The sequence below is a fragment of the Ascidiella aspersa genome, chromosome 7, assembly GCF_963924565.1.
Source record: "Ascidiella aspersa chromosome 7, kaAscAspe10.2, whole genome shotgun sequence".
NCBI lineage: Eukaryota > Metazoa > Chordata > Ascidiacea > Phlebobranchia > Ascidiidae > Ascidiella > Ascidiella aspersa.
The window spans coordinates 2,902,108-2,922,884 of NC_139453.1; the positions used below are offsets into that span (position 1 = coordinate 2,902,108).

Below are 20,777 nucleotides of genomic sequence, written 5' to 3' on the forward strand. Positions count from 1 at the left end.
CTACAGAAATACTAGGGGAGCTAGAGAGGTGAGCACAACTAAATATTATTTTATATCTATGTGCGAGGTAACAGAATTTGCGGCCATGGCGCAAACAATTTTAATAAACAAGTTAGTTTTGATACACAGCAAGCAACAGTGGTAAAAATCAGAAGCTATATCTAAAGAAGAGGGAGGCTTTAGAACAACAGTTATACTGTTTTTAAAAGAAAAGTTCCAAGCTTGACTTAGAACGATAAATAAGTTGAACGCGCTGTTTCACAAAAATTCCAATAGTCATTGAATTAAAACCGGTGTAAGAAAATAGGGACGCATTGAAACGGTGATACCCTAGCTGCAATCGAAATAATTTTATTGGATTTAAAAAAACTCAGTTACAGTTAATGTGAAACGGATTTAGAGTTCGAATAATTTTTGCAAATCAGTAACGGGCTTTTTTTTCTTCCCATTCTTCTTTTGAGTCCTCTGCTGACCTCTTTGTTGTCCTTTGCGCTGACCCCTGTGTTGACCTCTGCGATGACCCCTGTGTTGACCCCTGTGTTGATCCTTGTTTTGACCTCTGCGATGACCCCTGTGTTGATCCTTGTGTTGATCCTTGTTTTGACCTCTGTGTTGATCCCTGTTGAAGTTTATAAATTTTCAGTCAGTTATCCATTTATATTTGATTGTAAGAACTGGAATGGAGTCATTACTTTGTCTTTATGAAACGATTTTGTCACAACACACGCCAGTTATAAACAAATATAATATTTACCGCCAAATAGTTTAAAACTCTATTTTTGATAAATTAAAAAAATTGATTCACACCTTGTGTATAAAAATGCTATTAAAAGAGAATATTGTTTGTCGGCAAACTGGCTTACACAAGAGTTCAAATTTACATGATCACTAAAACGTAAAGATAGTTACACTGAGTATATTTAATTTTTGCTATTGTTTGCCACTATAACTGGGGTTTCTTGTGTTCACACAACATTTCTATGTCCAGTTAGAATCATGTATTGGTCATTTAACGTTAAAATGTTCTTACATGATCCGTCCCATCGTCCACATCTTGTTCACTGTAGGTTTCTTGGCTTTGACTTGCTTCTGGTTCCGGTTTTGATTTCGCTTTATCGGTGGCTTGCTTTTCTTGGTATAACTGTGGAGACAGATTTGTAAGACGTGAATAGATTATGTAACGATTCTATGTTCTGTTTAAGTGCTTGGTTAAACTACTTAAGAGTTACTCACGGCGACAAAAATGCAGGACATGGGAATGCGCGAGATTTTGTGATCACCTCGGTGCATTGAGGACTCGTATTGTTTGTTTCGTTATCTATAAAAGCCAAAACTTGGTATAGCGGATATACGCGTATCAGTGTAACAACATTAGGCATCACTCAGACTAAAAAAATAAATTCACATTTGAAATTAAAACATGCGCTTATCTGACACGCAATTGCCACTATTTAAAAATACATGAAATGTCATTATACAAGTAAAGTCATATATAATTAACCGATTACTCGCGGATTCGTAATTGCGCAACTCGCTCTACTCGTTACTCGCCCAAGTCAAGCCAGGTTGTTTCGTTCTGAACCCGAAGCTTTGTGTTTAGCTTTTCCTGCTTTTAGTTCTGCTTCTTAGTTCAGTCGAGCCTGGACAGATCCAAGCAAACTTGATCTCAGCGAGAAACAAGCGAATGCATTCGATCGCAAAAAGGTCAGACCTCCAAGCGCCTTACTTCACAAATTATTACTCGTGTGAACGCCACTAACTACCATCAAGCTGGAGATAGGTATTTGCAAATATCCTCATAATTTTTCATCTAAAGTTGTACATTGGATGCAACGGAAAGCATCATGACGCCACACGTCTAAACACTGACGTCACTAGTGTTGTAACGCTGATCCAGCAACATATTCAAGTTCTGAGTGCCTACCTTGCGCAGAGAATCCACATCAGCTTCACCGATGCCGCATAGTTCTAACTCCAGCTCTTGTACATTGTGGGCACAAGTTCGGAGGAAAGCGAGTCCTTGCGATCCCAAGTAGTTGAGGCTCAGGTCCAACTTCCTCATCTACATGAGCACAACATAATGTAAGATACAAGCAGTTGTTAGGCTGCATACAGGTTCTAGCAAATTGAACAATGCATATTCGCAACTTACACCAAGAAAACTGCTATTCGTAATAGGTCAGGTAATAACACTTGGATTGGGATATATAATATATATGGGGGCGGTGGACAAAATAATTTTATGGGATGTTTTGATGAACTATAGCCGTGTACGCGTTTTAACGACCCACAAAAACGACCCACAACAGTTTAATTATTTCTACATAATTTCTCAAAATCACCGTAATGACATGCAGAATAGCCTACACCGAGCGTTCGTATTTTACGTAAACTCTGTGGAAATTTATTCGTATTTCTTATCTATTCATTCGGCGATAGACAAAATTGCAAATCTAATAATGCTAATCTTGCGGTGTTGCTATAAAATGCTATTGTATAGATTTTGGGCAAATCAATTGAAATGCACGAAAGTCAAAGCTGCAAAGTCCATTGCCTAGGCCTACCGGCTGAAAAAACGTATTCGGTTGGTCTTGTAAGGGTTTTCGTGCAAGCAAGGCAAGTAAAAATTGCCTGCGGTGAGATTCGAACTAGTGACCTCGGCCATACCGGGAAAGTCACTCAAGCAACTGAGCTATGCAAGATCAGCGCTAAAGGAAATGTAAAAAAACACTGGTTCATTTTAGGTTCATTTTAGAGGCCAGTAATCAGGGGTGGATCCATGGGGCAGGGCACGTGGCCATGGCTCCCATAAACCATATTTATTCCTAATGTAACTAAGTGAATGCAAAAGTATTTCGGAATACCCGCGTATCAAAGTTATGTTTCTAGTATGTGTTAGCCCACTTGAAAACCGGTTTATCCATGGGGGCCATGCGTCTTATCACACCCTCGAAAGTTAAAGTTTGGGAACATTAACTATACAAAAGTATTTTTCACGTTAGTGCTTTTCCCTCTTAAAAAAATTAGTCACGTTTTGGCGTAATGCTATGTTTTGTGACGTCACGATTTGACTTAACATTGTGACATCATACCTGCATTTTTTAATGCCCCCTCAAACAAAAATCCCGCATTTGCCCCTGCCAGTAATTACTTACTTTTGGTGACATAAAACTTCCGTTTACAAAAAAATCTTTTGTAAAAATCTTCAAAAAAATCTTTTGTATACCAGACAGTGGTTCAGTTACCAAATGTTACACGTAATACTGTTGTCTGGTTTATCCACCTCGATGCAATTCCAATATTTAACACACCCTACATTCCAACAACACACACTTACAGGTCGATCCATTCGTGATATGGCGTCAGTTAGAGGTTGCAGATCAGAACCAGCGATTTCGCAATACGGTAATTCCAGCTGGTTAATGTTGTGTACACTTGTTGCCAGGCAACTCAAACCACGTGAATCCATCTTGTTGTTACTTAGATTCAGTATCTCCAACTGTGACAATTATAAATTGGTAGACTTGCCTACTCTATAAACCCACACAACATCTACGAATATAGAACTGGTGACTCGAACCGCATTAATTTAATTATATTTGAGTGTGCTAGGATTGACCATCGCCTATAATGCACTTGATCAAGAGTAATTTTTTCAAATATCAACTGTAGAAGAGAAATTAAATTCAGAGAGCTTAACTTAACGGAAATTAAGGTTGAAGCAGTAAACTTATTTTAAAATATTAGAGCTATATTAATATTTCACTTTAAACAACCTATAGTGTTAAATGCTCTGCTTAACTTTCGCATAACTAACTATCTAGCCTTTGTGTTGTTTTTTACAGAGCAATTCGTTTAAAATGCCAAATCAAAAAAACTCGAAACTTGATGTGCACAGTGTAATTGTACATGGAAGATGAGTTTAAACCAGGCCTGTACAAATTAAAATGGTGCAAGGGCCACAACAAGCAAAAACAAACAATTTGGCAGGCCGCATACTAAGGTTGTATAATAGGTCAAGTAACAAATACGTAAAATTACAAAGACTCGCTTTCCTTCAAGCAATAGGCCAGGTAACAACTCTGGGATATATATTAACTATTGGGGCAATGATGGACAAAATAATGTTATGGGATGTTTTAGCAAACTCTAGCAACTTAAAATTATTAAATGAATTGTTATTTTTTCGTTAAATCACTAAAATAAACCAGGTCCCAGGTCATTACATCCGTGTACGAGTTTTCAAAAAATGCACAACAGGTTCATTATTTCTACCTAGGTTTTGCAAAATCACAGGAAATAAAACGCAGAAAGAACCCGGCGTTTGTATTTTAACGTAAACCCTCCTGCTTAACTTTATTCGTGTTTCTTATCCATTCACTTGGCGATAGACTAAAGCTATACGAATTAAAGTGGCATTAAATAAAAATTGCAAATCTAATACAAACAATAATATTGCGGTCTAACTTTAAAAAGTTATAGTATCAATTTTGGGCAAACAATTTGAATTGTAGCCAAAAAAATGAATTGTACAGTTCAGTCTGTCTAATGCTGCACTGAATGCACGAAAATTAATATCTCCACGACCTAGTACCGGTTAATAAAAACAACAACCGCTTAATGTTATTTATTGAGAATGTCTAAACGTATTCGGTTGGTCTTGCAAGGATGTCCGTGCAAGCAAGGCAAGTAAAAATTGCCTGCGGTGAGATTCGAACTAATGACCTCGGCCATACCGGGAACGTCACTCAAGCAACTGAGCTATGCAAGATCAGCGATGTAGCAAATAAAAAAACACTAAATGTCGCTACCAAATTCCAGAAATATTCTTTGCGCAAAAGTAGGATATTTTCTCGGGGTGCAATCATCTGATAAGGAAAATGTTTATCGAGCTAATAATCGTAAAAAGCTTTGGTTGGTAAATTGAATGTATAAGTAAACCCAATCAAAAATCGATGACTAGTTAATAAAGGTCCATTGAGAAGAAGCGTTATCACAATAAATATACCCAGGTCAGGTTCTTTTTAGAGGCCATTAAGGGGTGGATCCATGGTAGAGTGCACGTGACCATGACTCCCCCCATCTGTATTATTCCTATTGTAACGAAGTGAATGCAAAAGTATTTCGGAATACCCTCAAATCTTAGTTATGTTTCTGGGTGTCTTAGCTCCCTTGAAAACCGGTTTATCCATGGGGGCCGTGCGTCTTATCACACCCTCGAAAATTAAAGTTTGGGAAACTTATACTTTACAAAGACATTTTTTCACGCTGCACGCGAGTGATTTCCGTCGTTATACCGTAATATAAAAAATATTCACATTTAGACGTAACGCTATATCGTTACTTGTGACGTCACGATATGACGTAACATTGTGACATCATTTTTTCATGCCCTTTAAACAAAAATCCGGCCATCGCCCCTGTCCGTAATTACTTAGTAATAGTGACACAAAAATTCCGTTTACGAAAAAATCGATTGTACACCAGACAGTGGTTCAGTTACCAAAGTTTACACGCATTGCTGTTGCCTGGTTTATCCATTATAATGTTATATCAATATTCAACACACCCTTCATTGATACAACACAGACTTACAGGTCGACTCATTCGTGATATGGCGTCAGTTAGAGGTTGCAGATCGGAACCAGCGATTTCGCATTCAATCAATTCCAGCTGGTTTGTGTTGTGTACAGTTGTTGCCAGGCAACTCAAACCACGTGAATCCAGCTTGCTTCCATACAGTCCCAACAATTCCATCTACAATGACAAGAAGTTTTAACTGTTACGTATCTCCCCTCTATTAGCTTCCATAACATCGAAGGTGTCTTCTGCTAATCCTGGACCATAAGTGCTTGCAATAGGGAGCATTTGCCCCCTCAATATCGGGAATAGTATGGGATAGAAACTGTTGTGTCTTTAACGCAAAATTATTTTTTGCCAGGTATAATACGTTGCTATGCCTTCCCCCCCACAAAATGTATATTTTGCTCAAGTAAATGCACTTTTTTTAGCGTTCCGCGCGAATCTAATTATGTTTCTAGGTTTAGCCCACTTTGATCAAATTGTTTTAGCCCAAAGGTGTCGTGCGTCCCATCGCACACTCCAAAATAAAAATTTGGGCAACTTAAACAATATAAAGGCGTTTTTGGTCATTCCCTTATGCCTTGCTTCCCCCTACGAAAAACTATTCGGTCTTTATGAATACATATCAGTGAGACAATTTCAAAAAAATTAAGTATCTACTGTTGGTGGCGCGAAGCACGAAAAATTGACTTGTCAAACTGATTTTAACAATTGTGTTGTGAGGGCATTGACTCCACAGCAGTAACAAGGCTACGTAGAAACCACGTAACAATGTCGCCTGCAGCGCAAAAAATAACCATTGCGTTAATCATGTTTCAAAAGTTGTGACGACAGACAATACAAAAAACATTATGGAGTATAGTTGGAGTCTCCCTGTTACTAAGGTGTTATTATATTAAAATATGAACAAATATTGTTGGATAGGAGGATAACGTTTATCGTTTATCTGCAACTCAGCCAAACTGTTTGAATAGGGCCGTTATCGTTCGATAATATGTGTATTTCAGAAAATACATATGTGTTAGACAGAAAACATGCAGTGGTAGCTAGTCACAGGGAATTTTTGTCAAAACTATAACTGTAGATAATTTGCAGAAAATATGCAGTTTTAATTAAAAGTGGCAATAAAGAGAGTTAGTAACTAAACATAATCCAAATCGGTCGTAAAAAGTAGCAATTAGTCTAAAATTCAAGAAAGTTTCCTAATCCATGAATTATATCTTCAGTTACTTAACTACACGCGTGTAATTTTAATGTAAATAAAAGGACATCTTAAAAACAGAATAAACACGAAACGAAACCATTAAAATCACTACAAAAAGTGAAATATTACAGTAGCTCTCGAGCCCAGGGGCGCCCGCAGAAAATTTTTCAGGGGGGGGGCAACCAGGGGCGTAACCAGAAAATCAAAAAAGGGGTCCTAAATTTTCAACTTAGGGAATTCCCCTATTTTTCGCCTGATGTTAATGAATAATGACGTCATTAAAATTGTGACAGTATTACGTCATAGAATGGTGATTGCAAGACGTGATAGAAAAAACCCAGAAACAGCCAAATACGTCCAGCAAAAGCGAGCATGTGCGTCGTCGACAATCCTGTCAGGCGCCAGCTGCGAAACCACGGTGTACAATCGTTAACTTCGGGCAAAAAAACAAACCAAGACCGTGAAATATGTGTGTTTAATTGTGGTAGAATCATACATAATTCGACTATCAGCAGCGCAGTTTTCAAGTTCCATGAACGGAACTAGCGCTAAATTACAAGCAATCCTTTCACCACGTGCAATACTAAACGAAGATCGTTTTTACCGGGTGTTATTATGCCACGATTGGCGCAACATCTGCGCCGAGCTGTGTGCCAAGTCAGCTAAATTACAAGCTGAGGTTGAGGGGAAATAAGTCGTGTCCATTGCACACTTAGCACGTGGTCTTTGAGTATGCTTGAAGAGCATAATTTTGCGTTAACTATCATTACTTAAAAATTTATACTTTAAAACGCGCAGGACAGTCACCATTATACCTCCTTTTAGGAATCTGTTTCATTTAAAGTTTGACTAGCGTTGTCAATTGTCGAATACACACTTGCTGATCAGTCAACCTAAACCAGCGCTTCTCAACCAGTGGGGCCATAAGAACATTTGAGGTGGGCCACATACCAATTTAAAAAGCTAGATTTAGTTTCATTTGTGTCATTTTATTTCATTTTAAAGGAATAATGGTTTGGGAGGTATTAAAAAGGAATGTAAATTTATTGTTCAGCCGCAAGTATCTCACTAATGCACGGTTGATTAAACAATCTGTTTTGAAATATATTCTGCTGTGTTTTGTTCTAAACCTATTTTAAAGTTTTTTTCTGGGCCTCAGAATTTTTTTGCAAGGTAAATGGGACACGAAAGAAAAAAGGTTGAGAACCACTGACCTAAACAAATAACGAAAGAGAAAAACTATCCAGCGTTTACGGTCGACCAAACTAAAGACGAAAAACGGCGTTTTGCACTCGATTTTGGCTTCGCATTAGATTAAGACGCGTGACCCAATTACTTAAAAAGCACGCCGCTTCGAACAGTTTGTTAAAACATGACAAAAACGAACCAAAAACGATAATATCACTTACAAAAAGGGGGTAAGAACTCCCGCCACCTCTGGATACGCCACTGGGGGCAATGGATAGTGTATATTATTTTTAACCTTCATAAGTAATACACATTACACTTACAAATAATACTAATAATCACATTTTGAATTCCAGGGGGGGGCAAGTTCCCCCCCTTGCCCCCCCTGCGGGCGCCCATGCTGAACATCTGGAGCATTATGGAATAAACAAGAAACTGCTGTGTCTATGACACAAATTAAATTTCCTAGGTAGAATAATAATTTGCTAAAAATTTGTATTATTGTCGTAATACTGAAGTACCGAAATAAGTCAACATATTGGCCTGAAAAACATGTCACTACCGAATGTGTTTAATGAATATAGCATTGTCTGTGTGAAAGCAAAAGCCGCTGTCGAAACTGAATTTTTCTTATTTGTCGTGTTACAAATATTTGCTCAAAATATCCAGATATTGGTGCAAATAAGCCTAATTGTGAACACTGAACCGCTAAATAGTGTGTATCCGAATAAACAATTTTTTGAACATTTGTGGTTTACATATTGCTTCCAAGTAAATGTCCCATGTGCTTGTCCCGGGTCTCAAACCCTCTTTGGCTGACATTTTTGAGTGTTTGTTTGTAGACCTTTTTAAACATCTATCAATATGCACAAGGCTGTTAGAACAGTTGGAATTATTAACTAGACAAAATCAAGAGAGGCTAATGTTTTGCAAACAAGTGCCGACTTTATCCTTCAAAGACGTTTTTTAAGTGAAACACAAACTTCCAGCCATGCAAACTTTTTATGAAAATATGTAATTGGCGAGTTGTATGGAAGCGTGTATTATATTCTCACTGATGTATTTAGGATAAACCTACAAGTATCGGTATGTTTAATATAAACGGTCCATAAAAAATATTTTTTGCCCCCATCCCCCTAATTTATGTCGAGGCCCACGCATGTGCGGTTAATGCGAACGTATTTACTTATAACAACTAACATAAACATATACGGGATGCTTTCTGCGTGAGATAGCGTCAGTTAGATCTTGCAGATTTGACCCAGCAGTGTCGCAGAACCACAACTTCAACTTGTTGATGTTGGTTGCACTTGTTGCCAGGCAACTCAACTCACGTGACTCCAAACTCCACACGATGAATTCTTCCATCTACACAAAATATAGTTTGGTTTGTTAACGAAAGTTTTAAACTTACTGATAAAACCTATTCAAACTGCTAAATACGGACAGAGGTCAAATTCATTGTAAACCGGAAAAGTTGCAAATGTTAATTTTAGATTCTACTCGATAAATATTTGCGCGATCAATTGCTATAAAGAAATAAACACATCAAACGTACACGACACGTGTTTCATCATTATAGTCGGAGTTAGTAAATTTACCAAAAATATTCATAATTCAGTTCAGTCATTTTACAAAATTGATCTTCCAGATTTTTGAAGCGTGTTCGAATATCGAGTATTATGTAACGGAATGTGAAATCTGCATAAAACGGCACAAATTGTCTTTCCAAAAATGTCGTTTTTATTCAGTTGAATTGACAAGTAAACGTGTATGTATCTTTCATGGCTTCGTAAACTTACTGGACACAAATCATCAGATTCGCTGAATGACGGAGAAACAAAATGATTTTTTTAATGAAATTAAGTTGAGAGGCAATAGACTTAACAATTAGGCGAATTATAATGGCGGCAATTACAAACCATGTAATTGTCACTTGTTACACGTAAAACTTCCAGGGGTTTCTTTGCGTGCGATTGCTTCAATAAGAACCTCGAAACCGGATAGATCGCTCTTATAACGTTTTATTTCAAACTGTACTTAATTGAGTCGTTGTAAAAGTTAAAATTCCATATATTTATGCGTTTAAAACAATATTACTAAAATTCCTAATTACAGTTTTAAAACTCGAACTGTGGTTTAATGTAACTGACATTCGTTTGCTTCTATTGTGTTTTTTTATTTATAAAAAATTGCTTTTTTATTGGTACAAAAAATTATCCCTCATTAAACACGAAACTTGCGTTTAAACGTTTCCAGTTAGTATCATCAACGAAATAATAAATCTGGATAGTGAATTAAAAATTTATCCATTTGTTAAAAAATCCAAAAGTGGGTGGAAACGTTTTACGCTTTAGGGGAGACAGTGACTACGAAGGGGTCGGGGGTTGCGGAGTATAACATCCCAAACAAATGTGCATTAACAAAATAAAAAACGGTAATAAACATCTTAATTTGACGCGCAATTTATTAAAGAAGTTATTTAAGTTTGAATTACTAAACCAGCCTGGTTCCGAGGCACTTGACCCAGCTACCCATGCTTGGTGGGACTTTCCCCTGTGCAATGGACCCACGGGGATGCCCCTTATCAGTTTCATGCGTCCCCATTTCACCCAGGGTACTTTCCCTATCAGCTTGACTGTCGATAGTGTGGTTGGAAAATCGCGCCCGCCCCATCGCAATAATGACCATTGTGACAAAACAATGTAAATTGTTGCACGTAAGTTGACTTACAGGTGTTTCTCTGCGTGCGATTGCTTCATTAAGAACCTCGAAACCGGACCCGCTCGTAGTGTCCAACCACAGGCGGTTTATCTTATGGACGCAGGTGGACAAGGCAGTGAAGTCACGTGATCCAGTTGTCCTCACACTTACTTCATCCATCTACAAAATAACAACAAGATATGTTGGACTGTGCGCTGCCCTAGATAGATGAGGTTGTCAAACTTATGCGCCGATAAGTTTGCCTCGTCCGCCATTGTTAGCAACCTTTAGTCAATGACGTGGTTTAAAAAGTGTAAGCAAAGTCGCTGCAGAAAAAATGCGGGTCAATATGACGTTTTATTGTAAACTGTAATTAATTGAGTCATTTGTAGAGCTAAAATGTTGCACTTAGAAACAGTTTTACTAAACTTCCTATTAACTCAGCTATAGAGTACGCACATTGTTAAGGCGTGAGATGCGAACAGTTTAAAACTCAAACTGTAGTTATTGATCCTAAAATTCGCTTGTTTGAACTTTGTTTTATTCAAAACTTTGCTTTTTATTTGTTGTTAATAATCCTCCTATAAACACAAAACTCGCGTTAAAACGTTTTCAGTTAGTATCATCAACGAAATAATAAAATCTGGATACTAAATTAAAAAAATTAGATACTTGCTAAAAAGTTAAAAGTGGTTGGAAACGTTTAACATTTTAGGGGATACAGTGACTGCGAGGGGTCGGGGGTTGCAGAGTATAACATCCCAAACACTAATGTGCATTATCAAAGTGTAATACGTTTAAGTCGCAGTTTGTCGCGCAATTTATTAAAGAAGTTATTTAAGTTTGAATTACTAAACTATCCTGGTTCCGAGGCACTTGACCCAGCTACCCATGCTTAGTGGGACTCTCCGCTGTGCAATGGTTGACCTACGGGGATGCCCCTTATCAGTTTCATGCGTCCCCGTTTCACCCAGGGTACTTTCCCTATCAGCTTGACTGTCGATAGTGTGATTGGACAATCGCGCCCTCCCCATCACAATAATAACCATTAGGACATAATCATGTCAATTGTTGCACGTAAGTTAACTTACAGGTGTTTCTCTGAGTGCGATTGCTTTAGTAAGAACCTCGAAACCGGACAGATCGCTCGTATAGGTCAACACAAGGCGGTTTATCTTATGGACGCAGGTGGACAAGGCAGTGAAGTCACGTGATCCAGTTGTCTCCACACTTACAAGCTCCATCTACAAAATAACAACAAGATATATTGGTGGGTGCGCTGTCCCAGATAGATAAGGTTCTCAAACTTATGCGCCGATCAGTTTGCCTCGCCCGCCATTGTTGGCTACCTTTAATCCATCACGTGTTTAAAAAGTGTAAGCAAAGTCGCAGAAGAAAAAATGCGGGTCAATATGACGTTGTATTGTAAACTGTATTTAATTTAGTCATTTGTAGAGCTAAAATGTTATATATACATGCACAATGTTATATATATATATATATATATATATATATATATATATATGCACTTAGAAACAATTCCACTAGGAACAATTCCCCCCGGCTGTATAGAGTACGCACATTGTTAAGGCGTGAGATGCGAACAGTTTAAAACTCAAACTGCAGTTATTAATCCTAAAATTCGCTTACTTGAACTTTGTTTTATTTAAAACTTCTTTTTTTATTTGTAAATTAATTATCCCCTCATTAAACATGAAACTCGCGTTAAAACGTTTCCAGTTAGTATCATCAACGAAATAATAAAATCTGGATTCTGAATTAAAAAACTTAAATACTTGCTGGGGGTGAAAGCGTTTAACGCTTGAGGGAAGACAGTGACTACGAAGAATTTGGGGAGTGCGTAGTATAACATCCCAAACACTAATGTCCAATAACAAACTGAAAAACGTAATTTGTCGCGCCAATTAAGAGGGTTATATCAGAAAATATAACAGAAAAATATTAGTGTAAAAAAAAAAAAAATGCGTTTTGCGTTATTAGCTAAATAGACTCAATTAAAGTCGCGCATGTTATTACACAACAAAGTTGTACAAACCGCGTTGGTTATTTGTTCTAATTTCACCGGTTTAATCTCAGAGGCGAGCAATGGCGGTCTGTTTTTCGGCATAACAACGCCATTTAAACGTCATAACATCAGACCATGAATATTTTTTGCCGACTATACAGCAATATGTGTGCCATCAATTCTCGGTGAACAACAGGAAATCAAACCGTTGTGAAAAGTTGTCCACTAATGTCAAAAAACTCGGGGACACTCTACTGTCACCATGTGGTAATAGAAGTTTAAAGTACCTTTTAAGAGCAGGGGTCGGCAACCCCGCTAATATAGTTCATCCGGCCCTCCACCTCTTTTACAACTTGGCAAAAGGCCGTTGCCAGAATTTGTTGTCTATTTTAACTACACAATTTTAAAAATTTTGCGCACTTTTCGCGCTTTTTTTTCAACAATGAACGTTACGCTATCTTAGTATGTCTGATTGTATTTTATGGTGCTGCACACTATAGTTCTTGTGTGGTTTAAATATAAAAATAAACTATATCGACATTTTAACGGTTCTATTTAAATTACATCATATCCTATTCAAATTACATCATAGATTAACGATTAAATTTTCCGCATATCTTTTTTTTCACTTTTATTGTTGGTTATGATTAAACTATGTTTATCGGCGGCAGCACACTCGATGAACCTCACGTCCTTTCGCTACCCCCGGGGAACATCAAATATTTGCACAATAGCTTTTCTTCGCGCTTGGCGCAAACGCTTTACCGTCCTTTTTTCAAATCTAATATATAAAATGGAAAAGTTTGTTGGTCAGCATGTTCGCGTATTAGGGAAACAGACAGAGCAACGTATGGCTCCTATTGCTCCTCTTAAGCGAGTCGCCGAGCAAGTCGGTAAAATAGAAAAAAACTCGTGTGCTCCCAGACAGAAAAAAATTGGTTTCTTTCTATGAGAGAAAGTCTCGCATCTCAAGCGAACGCCGTCGCAAACCGGTCACGGGTGAGCAATTTTTATACCATTTCAAAAACATCACACAACATTCGTTGCATGTTAACTTGAAAGAGCGGGCATGCGACTTGCAGAACCTTATGACGAAACGGGTTAAACCTTTTCACACATTTAAAAGGCAATAACCTGCGTGAAGTAAATTGCCTTAAAAAATGAAGTTTCATGTGGAAAAGTTTATATCGCGTTTATTGTAGCGGTTTGAACTTTAAGCAAATTTACTTTTAAAAGAGGATTTTCTTTCGTTGGATGCAGTATGGGTTTTACGTATTTGCTTGAATTTCGCCAATTTGGATAATTGCTGCTACTACTTTTTGAGCGATTTTCCATCGATATATGTCACGGGTTTTCGTTAGGTAAAATATGCGAGTCGTGTTTAGTAGCTCCATTTAAAAAAACACACAACGTTGCAATTTGTTTGTTGTAAATACCGCAATTTTTTTGTAATTATCGGCTATAATATACGGCTTCAGCCAACTTATACAATGTTGGTAACACGTGAATTAGTGATTTTTTGTGACCTATTTCAGACACAAAACTGCTTTTTCGGTTATAAGTTAATTTTTCATCTTTACACTGTTTAAACCAAATGAACAATTTACTGGAAATTTACGGCAACAAAGCATTAGATCTTTAAAGCCACGCAGATATGTCACAAAGTTAAACACGCCATTCCGCTTTCACATTAATACCGCTTTTACACAGTCTGTGGGGTGTTACTCTGATTGTGGGGAAGCATTAGGTTAACCGATTTTAGACACACGATATGACCTAATAATTAAATTTCTATTTAGTGACACGCAGTGCAAACGTTTATAGCTTTTTGCAGTTTGTTTAACCACGTAAAAGTCTAATTTCACAGGTTTTCGTTGCGGCTTCAGAAAGCTTATACTATGCTGGTAACACGTGAATTAGTAATTATACGGCCACAGCGCGACTTGTCTTTAGTGACCTATTTCAGACACAAAATTTTAGATACTGCTTTTTAGGTTACAGGCCTACGTTAATTTTTAGTCTTTAGATTGTGTTAAACAAATTAAAAAAGTATTGGGAAATTACGGAGACAAAGAATTAGATCTTTAGAGCCACGCAGATAAGTCATATAATTAAACACGACATTCTATTAATGCCGCTTTTACACAGGCTGTGGGGTGTTACTCTGACTGTGGAAAAGCATTAGGTTAACTGATTTTAGACATACGATATGACATGATTTGAATTTTCTATTTAGTGACACGCAGTACAAACGTTTAGGCATAAGCAAATTTGTTATGACATTACAAAAATATGTTTGCATTATTTATGCCTCTTAAGAACTTTATACGCTATCCGTAACATAACTTTCGGGTTATTTGCTGATTCCATAATTATAGGCTATAACATGAGGCTGTCAGATTAACATGGTACAACGTAATGTGCAATAGTAATAAAGAGCCAAAGTATGATGGATTATTTCATTTTGTTTAACCAGATTAAATTTAGGTAGACTTCGTACATTATGATGGTTATTGTATAGGTGTAATTATTTTTTAACCAGTAAGAATAACTGGAAAATATTCTATTTAACCTGGGCAACGCCGGGCATTTCGTCTAGTGTTAGATAAAAGCTGATTTACAACCAAGAAAAAACTAGGTCGCCACTGATTAACAGTTATTATAATAAAACGCTCAAAACTCAACATTTTAGGAAAATTTTAAGTTTATATTTATTACGGCTCGCCGAGCCCTTTTTAAATTTGGGTCAGGTCCGCGACTAGAAAAGGTTACCGACTCCTGCTTCAGAAAGTTAAATGTTGTGTGGCTTCAAAACGGTGCAGGGTTCGTTTAGCGTTTACCGCTGCTTTGTTGCATTTGTTTGAAAATAGTGAATAAAAATTAAAACTTAAAACAACAGTAAAACTTCACAAACCTTGTGTTTGGTTTTCGCCATTGTATCCATCAACATTTCTAGACCGTTGCCGGTAAATGTGACTGAACCATAAGTTTCCCCGATGCGGATGACCAGCTCTCTTTGTGTTGCTCGGAGCACGTGACAGAGACTTGACACTTCACTGGGAAGGATCGTTCCCCACTTGATACGAAGCTCTCCAGGGAGGGAATCGGCCACTTTCGCGGTGATTTCTTCATCGTTGGATTCCTGCGCCAAACTGCAAAGCCTAAACAATTTGGTGTTAAAGCTTTCGTCATCGTCTGATAAAAGTTGAGATCCAAGCGAATCAATCAGACGTTTCAGCAAACGTTTCTTGCTGGCAACATCGGCGGAAGAGATTTTAAAAATAGGCTTTAGCTTACGGTGGAGTCCCGTGTTTAGCAACCCGAAAAGAAACCGCAGAACCATTTCCCACGTATTACTTTCCATGCTTTGTAGCTGCCCAGAAAATGTGGACAGGTCTGTATCGAACAACAGTTTGAGTGATACAAAAAATTCTTGCCACAGAAGATGAATAAAGAAGAATACTTTATCCCCTTCCAGTATACGAAGGTTGAGGTCGCTGGAGAAAACTTGCATATTGAGAAAGTCCTCCATTCCTTCAGCATCAAGTCCGACTTCATCAAAGTCTTCTTCATCGAATGTGATCTTGTCATTGAGCATTCCGTGTAAAGCCAGGTCTGAAAGTTTGCGCAAAATTCTGGGGTGTTCCTTAAACTTAGGTGAGCGAATACAATCAGCCACAAAAGCCGCAAACACATCTGTGAGCGTAAAACTGCCATCTTCAGTGCCATGCCTTATGATGTAAGGAGCGACGGTTTTGGCAAATATAGGAAGAAAGCACAAAGCCTTTGCATGTGGGTTTTGACCAAGTGACTTGGTGACCTTCTCATAATCTTCTTGCTTCGGGCAAATTTGTCGGAAATACAAATCTTGAGAGCGTTCGTTAAAGCCGATTACCTTGACAACAAAATGTGGCTTGCAATTTGGATGTAGCTTAAGAAAAGCTCCCGGTCGTGAAGTAATCAGCTTGTGAGCATTTGGAAGAATGTCGCCACGGAGTAGGTTTTGCAAAATGACAACCGGCGTTGCGCGATCGTACAATCCGATCACTGGAGCATCCAAGTCAAGATCCTTGAACCTAGGTTCGTCCAAACTATCCAGGAAGATAAACAGCTTGTTGGATTTGGAAAGTCTTTCTAGTATTTGATCATCTATTTCTTTTGTGTGTTTCCAGTTTGGGTTGGATGACAGGAGTTCCAGAACACCTATTTCTTTATTAAGATCTAAAGTCTTCAAGTATTTAAAAAGCCAATATCCTTTTTCATCTGCAGGTAATCCATCTACAATCTCCTTTAATGTTTGTAAACTAGCTGTAGTTTTTCCAATCCCCGCTATTCCAGTCATACCGACCACATTGCCATGTCTCTCCACGTAATCGTCATTTGCAGCTTTATTGCTATATTTCTTTCTTTTAGCTTCATTGATTGCTTCTTGTTTTGCAGCAGTAAATAGTTGGTTGAGTTTAAGCATGGTTGAGTTGTACTGGTTGCCTCTGAGTTGCTTCAATCCTTTTAAACCAAACTCCTCCAAAGGTGCTTGCGAATCCCGAATGATGTCAAGAGGAACTGGGTTGCTTGCTAGAGTTCCGATGACCTTGTTTGCTGCTTCCTGAGACTTTTCTTGCCATGATGTTGCTGGAAAAAAACTATTCTTTAACGAATATATAACATTTTGTTTTATGATGTGAGTTAACTAGCACATATGAATATGTAGCGTAACATTTTGTCTGGACGCTTAGATTAACCCAGCCACCGAACAGTTAGTAAATGGTTAACGCCTCGTGTTTAATTTACTTCAACGCGAATCGCGAGCAAACGATAAGCTAGAAATGCCTTCTGTAAGCGTAGGCTGGCTTTGCTCAGTTATATTAATAAACGTTTTTTTATTTCCAAAATTAATGTGAGTTATTTTGTCAGCAACTGATTTTGCTTTAGGGCCTATACAAAGTTACCTACACTGTTTTATTTATTGTATAATCGCTAATCACTTTTGATGTATCTCCAACTTAAGAACTCTTTAACAAGCAAAATGCTTATACTGGGATCAGCAATATTGGAAATCGTTCTAGCAAACGACATTACCATCATTATGGGACTAATTGAACGCCGTCGTATAACAACTTAAATGGAACGAAGCCATGCCCCTCACCCATGACCTACTTTTTGCCGTTAATTATAGGTAAATGCAAAAACCCTTAAATGACACTAATCAGTTAACAAAACACTTATTTTGTCCGGAAAAAGATTAAAATGGGGATGCCATTATATTGTTTAAATTGGGGATACTATTATATTGTTTAAAATTGATATTTTATTTTAAAATTTTTGTATTCCAAACAACGCAACCATTTCTGTCCAGCTGCTAATGCGATTTAAAGCTACATGCGAATCCTAATTTTAGGCCTAAATACTACTAGTATATGATGAATGTGTTTTATCTATTTGTATTCATGATAAGTCATAAAAGTATTTTCGAGTGACGTCATTTCGTATCACGGTGAAATATTACCTGGCTACGCACACTGATCTGCGATCTATTCTAGCCGATTTTACTGTAAAGAAAAAACGATCAAAACTGTTTTTGGAATTCATCACAGGCAACTTAAGAAACAGTCGCGTTTATGCACGCAAATAACCTGGTTACGCACACTGCTCTATTGTAGCCGCTTTTAATGTCAACAAAAATCTATCAAAATAAATATTTTTCAAATCCATAGTGATAACTCGCAAAAACAGTCGCGTTTAAGGGGTTGGGTTCAATGCACGCAAAGAAATCACTACTGTGGTGCCGGGCTGCGGAGTCGGTTAAAGTAAACCCGAGTCCGACTCCGGTCAAATGTAAGATTTTGTCCCGAGTCCATCCCTGACTCTACAGACTTTATTTCACCCATTACGTAATTATATACAGTGGTTATTCTGCAACCACTTATAGGGATTCATATAATTCATCCACCAACAATACATGGTTGGAAAATATACAACATATGCTATTCCACCTTTACGATTTACAGTTGGTAACCATTTCAGTTTTATAATATGGTACTGCGCATGCGCACGTCCGACTCAGGACTCGGGTAGTTTTGCGTGTTCTTACTCGAGTCCCGAGTCCGACTCCGCAGCCCTGCTGTAGTGCAACCCACACTTGGTCATTAGTTTTAAATCGAAGTTATCACCAACCGTTGTCAGATGAGGCCGCTGTTGAGTCGGAAGCTACTCCTGGTCCCGGTAGCTGGCCATATATATGAACGTCGCCATGGAGGTTTTGTATGGGACCTTGATGACCGTAAACGTCACCAATGTTTACAGGCAGGACATTGATTGGCTGGTTGTTTGCTGGTGGAAGCTGAGGTGCATTTTCGTCCTGTTTTATGAAAAATGTTACGTTTTTGTTCACACACTTCTTGTTGTCGATTCTTATACAAAATTGTTGTTCAAATTCGATTTGAATCAATTCGATTTCAAAGCACCAAACTGATATTGTCAAATATTGTTAAAATGAATTCTAAAAGGAACATGGAGAATTACTAACTAATGGAAAAGTATTTTAAAATATTATTTGTGTAATGCATGAACCTCGTATATATTTTATTAAAATCTTGCCCTTCGCCATAGTAAGGTTTGTTACACATGAATATATATCTGGAAGTGGCTATTTAACCGGATCGCTCTTTTACGCTTGCACCCATTAGTGATTATATGTCAATTTAAACTACTTGGTGTCCAGGTGAATAGCCCCTTTCTTTATATTTTATAATACAAAATAATTATCAACAACGAGTAAAATTGTGTTAACAATCACCATATTGACGTTTGGTTGATTTGCTTCTTCGTTTCACTTACGAATGTCGGCCATGTTGGATTTCAGGTTTAACAGGTTTTAATAATTATAAAATTGTCTGTAAAATATAAAAGTATTTTTTGCTTTTTCGATTAACGCAGTGTTTCTTAACCTTTTTTACTTGGGGCGCACCTAGAGACGTATAGAAACGCGGCGGCGCACCTTGCGAGCAAAGCGCGCGCGAATTTTTTGAGGTGTACCTGTATTTCTCTTACATTGCCTGCAAGTTTTTATTATACAGGATTTATAGTTGCATATCTTAAAAGAGCCTCCAGCCTTGAGACCAAAAACGTTATTTTGTCCATTAAAGTCTTAATCCGATTAATTTTGGACTTATTTCGACATGGTTTTTCCTTTTGCTCGCGGCGCACGTAGCAACCTTTCATGGCGCACCAGTGCGCCGCGGCGCACCGGTTGAGAAACGCTGGATTAACGTCTAATCGTTTTGAATGATTAACTACAATTAATGAAATTTAACTGTATAAACTAATTGTTTTTAAATCGTAAAAAATGCAATGCGTTCTTTAGATTAACTTTATTAAACTTAAGTTTAGATTAATAATTCAAAGCCATTACGACCGAATTGACAAACTGAAAACAAGTATAACACTATACCAGCCAATAGAGTGGCTAAAATCATTTTGGAGCTTGTACTGCCATTCTCAAACATCTTGTAATGTGGACAAGTGTTTCGATCAATCTCATATAAGGGACTACACTTTATTATATATAATATTGGAATTCAGATCCCTTTTTCAACGAGGCCCCACACGACTTTTTCTATAGTTACACGAAAAAGTACGAACCACAGACTGACACCTGAAAAGTATCGAATAATATAGACATTCGTACATGGCTTGCCAGATTGACTTTTTTTTAACGTGGTTGATGTCACAAAATTTATTCAGCTTTTGGCTTTCTTCTATCATTTTTATAGAGGATTGGAAAAACTAATTAAATGGCATACTTTTTTTCGAAACCTTTCCTGTCTAAATATACGAATAATAAATCATTTTATTATGGGACATTGTTTATAAACATTGTTTGTTTAAATTTGTTCTATTGCACTTTAGTGTAAGCATGCCCATAAAAAACATGATATTTTGCCCATTTTTTTTTAAATATATTAGCCTACGTAGGCCAAAAGGTCTACGACAATTAGGGCATCTAAGGACCAAAAAGTCTGACTTTTAGACCTTAAAGGCCGTAAAAATGCACCAATTAAACCCTTTAGGTTA

At 37.5% G+C, this 20,777-nt stretch overlaps 1 protein-coding gene across 1 annotated transcript; it reads right to left on the minus strand.

Moving 5' to 3' along the window:
• Window positions 1-421: 421 nt before the first annotated feature.
• LOC146137280 (NACHT, LRR and PYD domains-containing protein 12-like) lies at window positions 422-19,554 on the minus strand. The gene is made up of 9 exons (XM_083393818.1): window positions 19,542-19,554; window positions 15,619-17,336; window positions 11,770-11,922; window positions 10,709-10,858; window positions 9,188-9,343; window positions 5,596-5,757; window positions 1,925-2,062; window positions 1,031-1,141; window positions 422-619 (listed from the first exon to the last, which is right to left on the minus strand). The coding sequence occupies exons 1-9, from the start codon at window positions 19,552-19,554 to the stop codon at window positions 422-424; spliced, it is 2,799 nt and encodes a 932-aa protein (XP_083249944.1).
• Window positions 19,555-20,777: the final 1,223 nt, after the last annotated feature.

What these genes read in the sequence shown, in the direction of transcription:
- LOC146137280 (XM_083393818.1), bottom strand. An exon ending in TCTCACGCAGAAAGCATCCC is followed by an intron (nt 5,758 to 9,187) that starts GTATATGTTTAT and finishes TTGTCATTGTAG; the next exon opens with ATGGAATTGTTGGGACTGTA. An exon ending in ATGTGGATTCTCTGCGCAAG is followed by an intron (nt 1,142 to 1,924) that starts GTAGGCACTCAG and finishes CTGTCTCCACAG; the next exon opens with TTATACCAAGAAAAGCAAGC.